The sequence below is a fragment of the Arachis hypogaea genome, chromosome 16 (assembly GCF_003086295.3).
Source record: "Arachis hypogaea cultivar Tifrunner chromosome 16, arahy.Tifrunner.gnm2.J5K5, whole genome shotgun sequence".
NCBI lineage: Eukaryota > Viridiplantae > Streptophyta > Magnoliopsida > Fabales > Fabaceae > Arachis > Arachis hypogaea.
Window position 1 is genome coordinate 2160923 of NC_092051.1, and position 5764 is coordinate 2166686.

The 5764-nt window shown below is 34.1% G+C and overlaps 1 protein-coding gene across 16 annotated transcripts; it reads left to right on the top strand.

Annotated features, from left to right (window-relative positions):
* Positions 1 to 482: 482 nt before the first annotated feature.
* Positions 483 to 4428, top strand: LOC112758569 (leucine-rich repeat receptor protein kinase HPCA1). Of its 16 annotated transcripts, none has more exons than XR_011873740.1 (10): positions 605 to 839; positions 997 to 1069; positions 2120 to 2271; positions 2423 to 2649; positions 2832 to 2919; positions 3020 to 3211; positions 3318 to 3440; positions 3637 to 3705; positions 3808 to 3879; positions 4056 to 4428. XR_011873740.1 is itself a non-coding variant. In XM_072219652.1 (10 exons), exons 7-10 carry the CDS (start codon positions 3385 to 3387, stop codon positions 4085 to 4087), a joined length of 255 nt encoding a protein of 84 aa, XP_072075753.1. In that variant the 5' UTR covers positions 605 to 839; positions 997 to 1069; positions 2120 to 2271; positions 2423 to 2649; positions 2832 to 2919; positions 3020 to 3211; positions 3318 to 3384; the 3' UTR covers positions 4088 to 4428. The 16 variants fall into 16 exon arrangements, 12 of the variants coding, with proteins under 12 accessions (XP_072075758.1, XP_072075753.1, XP_072075755.1 ...); XR_011873741.1 differs by having other exon boundaries at positions 3020 to 3178; XM_072219652.1 differs by having other exon boundaries at positions 4030 to 4428.
* Positions 4429 to 5764: the final 1336 nt, after the last annotated feature.

Genomic DNA, 5764 nt, shown 5'->3' on the forward strand with positions numbered 1-5764 from the left:
TAAGGTTTGGAGTGAAAATCAAATTCGTCACCGACCTTTTTTTGTTAATAAAATCATCATCAACGTTACAAAACGTTATAAAATCATCCTTTTGTCCAGGAACAACATTTTTTGGACGATTTTACCTTTAAACAAAAAAAAGGCTTTAAAAGCTGGGTTCCACCAATTACCAAATCCATCCCCTTTTCCACGCCATACTCCCTCATCTCCTTCAGAAGCCGCAAGCTCTTCCCTTAGCTACGGCACTTCACGCTACGGTTACCTTTTACGCCACAACGACGATGTAGGTTCCAGCTCCGCCGCAACTTCGACAGGGAGAATCGGCCAGAGCAGAAAGTAGAGAAGCTCGCGGATCTGCTGAATGAGGCGGAGGCATAATGGTGGAAAACGGCACCACCAACCCTCTCACTACAAAAAAAAGGTTTAAAATGGCATTAATAAAATGGCGATTTTATAAATCTGCCATAATATTCAGATACTATGGCATAATCTGTTATTGCCATAATGAGTTTGTGCAAAATGGCGGTTTTCGATGATTATGGCGGTTTAAAACCGCCCTTATCTGGGGCCATAATTTAAAAATAACCACACAATATCTGATTCCAACCCTAATTGAAGAACTAACGTGCTGCCGCATACACTGTTTATGTAAGGTAACGACGCCTACCACTGGGATCTACTCCGGCGCGATCTGCTTCAGTGACAACTTTCTCCACCAAGAATCTCCTCAGCAGCGTTCTCCTCCGACTAGAATCTCCTCGCCGTTCACCGCTATCGTTCATCTCCTCGCTGCTGCCTTCAATGAGCTTCTACGATCTTGTTCTGGTTTCGATCTAAAGGTTAGCCATCGCCGCTCATCTACCTTGCTGCTTCGTTTATCACCTCGCCGCCGCAAGCAACATTGTTGCTGCTTTAGCGAGCTTCGACAAATCTCTTCACTTTTGTGATTACGTCCTTGCTCTCACTGTCGATAACTTCCTCAAGCGCCACCTCCAGACTCTCGTCTTCAATCCCAACATGGCCAAGTCAATCCACCACGCCAGGTCCTGATCCGCTAGCGCCACATTAGGTCTTCTTTTCTTCTGTTCACTTTTTTTTTCCTGAAATTTAGGGTTTTTAAATTCCTAATTTAGTATCAATTGTTGTTTGCTTTCAAATTAAGAATATAATTTCCTTGATTTCTAGGCTTTTGATAAAATTTTCTAATGTCAGATTAACCTCTCTGTATAATTGCTCTTAGATATATAATATCAGTATTACTGAAGGCATAGGATCATCACAATTCCGGTTAGATCTTCTATAATTGCTCTTAGATTTTTTCACTCAAAAATCTAACTAGAATGCCTTATTAGCTTAAAAATATTTTGAAAATATTAAATTTTGTGATTATAAAAGATCTGTTCAATATAAAATTAGGCAGATAATTGCTTCTGAGCATTTTTGTTTGCTGAAGTAGGAGATCTTATGTTATGTTTTGATCTTTGATTTAGTAATTAATAGTTGAAACACTTGCCTGATTTGCTTTCTATATGCATGTACTTATATAATTGCAAGAATGTAATTGGATCTTATGAAAAATCAATTTTACATAGCTTTTGGTGTACTTGGTCATGTCAATTTCTATTCCTCACTACAATCCTTGTTTTGTCTTGATTATTTGCTTTTAGAGTGCTTATTTTAATTTTGATTTTGAATATTTTTGGGTATAAGTTTGCTTTCTATTCATTTAGCATGTATATACATTTCATACTAGAAATGCCTGATTACCTAGAGTTTGATTTTGATTTGTTTATTCAAAATCTGGTATTTGGTCTTGCCTTGAATAACTGAGTTCACCAACATGTTCCATGTTACTGCAAGTAAACTAGATTCCTTATCATCGTAAGTAATTTGAGCTTATTGTTATATGCCCTTGTAGCTTCAATCCTTTCAATTTTTTTCCATTGCTTCTGGTTTTTAAATGGAAATCTCTTGGAGCAATCTAGTAGGTTTTGAAATTCCTTTCCGTTTTCATTATTTGATTAATCGATGCTACCTTTGTGCTTTAGCTTTTGGTAATGAATTTATATCTATCCAGGTTTCTTTCCTACACTATCTAATACTTTGTGACTGATATTAGATAGATGAGAGGTAGGCTTACACTAGAGAAGGTGAATGCAGCAATCAATGACATGGCATCCTATGCTAAAGCAAATGCTTACACTAGAGAAGTTGAAGCTTTCTGATGCATTTATGGAACTCTTATCGCAACAACAATTTCAATGGAGAGAAGTATGAATTTTATTTTATAATTTTATCTATTTAAGTAGTTCTATTTAATGTCTTATTTTGTATCATTCTTTTGTTAGTCAATTGATAATTTGATATTTATGCTGATGCTGTTTACTATATTTTTGTATATCTTAATTCACAAACCGAGGAGGTAATAAATCTGAAAGTGATTAGTGTTGCATTTGAGAAGGGGAGAGTGATGTGAATGACAACCCTAATCTCTTGTCGCCGTTCATCTTCCACCTCTCTCATACATCTCTTTGCTGCCGCTTGTTGCACCTCATCTCCTCGCCAGCTTCGCCGCTGCAAACAATGTCGTTGTTGCTGCCTTGAACGAGTTCTGCAATTTGGTTGCGCCTTCTCTGTCACTTCCAATAGGTATTTATTTCATCTTCTTCTTTTGATTTTTCTTCTCACTACATACTATTTATGATCTAGTAGGAAAAAATAGTATGTGTTTTACTTAGATATGGGGCAGTGGTGTTGTCATTCAGTTTATTTTATGCTGCACTGATTTGAGATTGAACCAGATACGTGAATGTCTACTCTGTTATTTGTAGGGATACAAATACTGTATCTGATGCTGTAGAGTTTGTACTCCAAAATTTCACATAAATGAACAAACTTTGGGTGCAGATGCAATATCAGGTTGGTTAAATTGCCTGTAGAGTGTTTCTGCTCTCATGTTTGGACATGCATGTCGTCACAATAGTTGCATGTCATGAGGGCATGATTTCTGGTCACGCAGGTTTAGTAATGCATGCGAATCATTCATACTCTTAGCTGACCCTGAGTTGAGGCTTGCTGTCGGGCTTTCTGGTCTGCAGGGGCCTACCCGGGAGAAGGAGAAACGGGAGAAAGAAAGGAGTGAGCTGTGCGATCTTGTAAAGGGTGTTGATCTTGATATGTACAAAGATATTGTGCTTCCCATAGTATTAGAGCAAGTCTTATTTGTTGCTTTGTTATTTCTATTTTGTTTGTCAAAGACGTTATTCACTTTTTAACTGAATCTTTCTTTTTCCCTTGTGCTTGATTATCTTTGACAGGTTGTAAATTTCAAAGATGAGTTGGCCCAGTTTTACTTGATGGATTGCATAATTCAAGTCTTCCCAGATGAGTATCACTTGCAAACTCTTGATGTATTGTTGGGTGCATGCCCTCTGCTTCAGGTTAGTGAACTTGGTTAAACACGAGGTTTTGTTCAATAAATAGAGTTGCAAAGAAGCTCCAAAAAAGTATAAGCAAGATGATTACCCATAGAAAGATTTGACAAAACAACTACAAAATAACATGTGTAAGAACCAGCTACCCATAGAAAGTATCTGCATGCCCTCTGTTTTGAATTGTATTTGTAATCTAATGCAGCCATTTGAATAAGAACCAGCTTTCAGGTGCCGCCAAACTTTTCAGCTCTGACATGGTGCTCATACATGTGTAAGTTCATATATTTTATTTTATTTTTCCAAAAATTATTGTTATAAGCTTGTGATGTCATCTATTTTACCATTTTTAACAACCTTTTCTTTTTTCATGCAGATTATTTGATGGAAATAATTTATCTGGTTCTATACCAGAAACATTAGGACTAGTTCAGACACTTGAGGTTCTGTAAGTAATTGCCTCATATTTCAGTTTTTTAATAAATTTTCTCGACTCTTTCTACCAATCTAATTTTATTTTTTCTCTTTATATTATTTGACTAGTTATATGTTGTTTCTAATGACATCTTTTCATTGTTATAATTTCAATTTATAACAGCCGACTTGATAGAAATTTCCTGACAGGAGAGGTTCCTACAAATCTTTGTAAGAGATGAGTTTGGATAATGAAGTTGGAGTGTTGGAGCAAGAAACAAAGATGTTGGAGCAAGTTCCCGGGATGAAACTTACACAAGAGACCAAGAAACTAAGGCATGCTTGTTTTAAAGTTAATTACAAAAGGAGGAAAGTTTTGGCCTCCAAATCTTATTCATCATCACTTAGCTAAGCTACTTGTCTTGTATATTCATATTCTAAGTAGTAAAAACAACACTTATTAGATGGTTTAAATACATTATTAGATATTAACATAGTTTAGAAAACTGGATGGTAGATTTGACTGATTAGTATTTATTGCAGTGCTTGTATTTTGGTAAGTTTAGTAAGACAAGGTTTTGTATAGGAGTTATTACTTTTGATTTTCAATAATAAAAAATTATATATTATAGAGTAAAGTATCGTTTTTGTCCCCAACGTTTGGGGTGAGTCCCAAAGTTGTCCCTAACGTTTCAATCGTCCTATTTAAGTCCCTAACGTTTCAAAATTGACTCAATGTTGTCCTGCCGTTAGGGATCCATTAACAGCATTGACGGCGGGACAAAATTGAGACAATTTTGAAACGTTAGGGACTTAAATAGGATGAAAACGTTAGGGACAAAAACGATACATAAAAATAAATTTTAATTTAATTTTATCTTTCAATAATATTAATTTTTTATTGTACATAATATTCAATTATTTTTAATTACATCTAAATAAATTATACTTAATCACATTACTTTCATTTTAAATAAATTTATTTTTTATAACTTAATTTAAAGAATTTTAATACATTAGAGACAAGAGATATAATTTATATATATATATATATATATATATATATATATATATATATATTAGTTTTTTCTTTTCTACAAGTTTATATACTAGTCATTCTACAAATATTTCATGATAAATAAAAATCTTTAAGAGTGAAATTATAAAAAAATTAATTTATTTAAAATGAAAGTAATATGATTAAGTGTAATTTACTTAGATGTGATTAAAAAAAATAATTGAATACTATGTATAGTAAAAAATTGATATTATTTAAAGATAAAATTAAAATTTATTTCTATGTATCATTTTTGTCCCCAACGTTTTCGTCCTATTTAAGTCCCCAACGTTTCAAAATCGTTTCAATTTTGTCCCGCCGTCAATTCTGTTAATGGATCCCTAACGGCAGGACAACATTGAGTCGGTTTTGAAACGTTAGGAACTTAAATAGGACGATTGAAACGTTAGGGACAACTTTGGGACTTACCCCAAACGTTGGGGACAAAAACGATACTTTACTCTATAGTATATTAATATTTTTTTGTGAGTTATATAATATTTCATTTATGGATTATGATTTTTTGCTATTGTAAAATTTTAATCACAATTATTTATTCAACGTGATAAAAATGACGGTAAAAATTATTTTTTTAAACGATAAAAAATGTCACTGTCAGGGTAAAACGGCGGTTCAAAATGTCATTTTAACCAACCAAAACGCTACTGTCAGGATAAAAATGACGATTCAAAAATACCGTTTTAATCAATCAAAATGCCACTCTGTCAGGGTAATAATGGCGGTTCAAATCGCCGTTTTAACCTATCCAAAAACCGCCATTTAACCTTGGAAATAACGGCAGTTTGAACCGCCGTTTTAACCAACCAAAACGCCACTCTGTTAGGGTAATAATGGCGGTTCA

Coding starts and splice junctions, on each gene's coding strand:
- LOC112758569 (XM_072219657.1), top strand. CDS start 3,385: ATGAGTATCACTTGCAAACTCTTGATGTATTGTTGGGTGCATGCCCTC. Junction 3,706..3,807: donor GACATGGTGCTCATACATGT/GTAAGTTCATAT, acceptor TTTTTCATGCAG/ATTATTTGATGGAAATAATT. Junction 3,880..4,029: donor GTTCAGACACTTGAGGTTCT/GTAAGTAATTGC, acceptor AATTTATAACAG/CCGACTTGATAGAAATTTCC.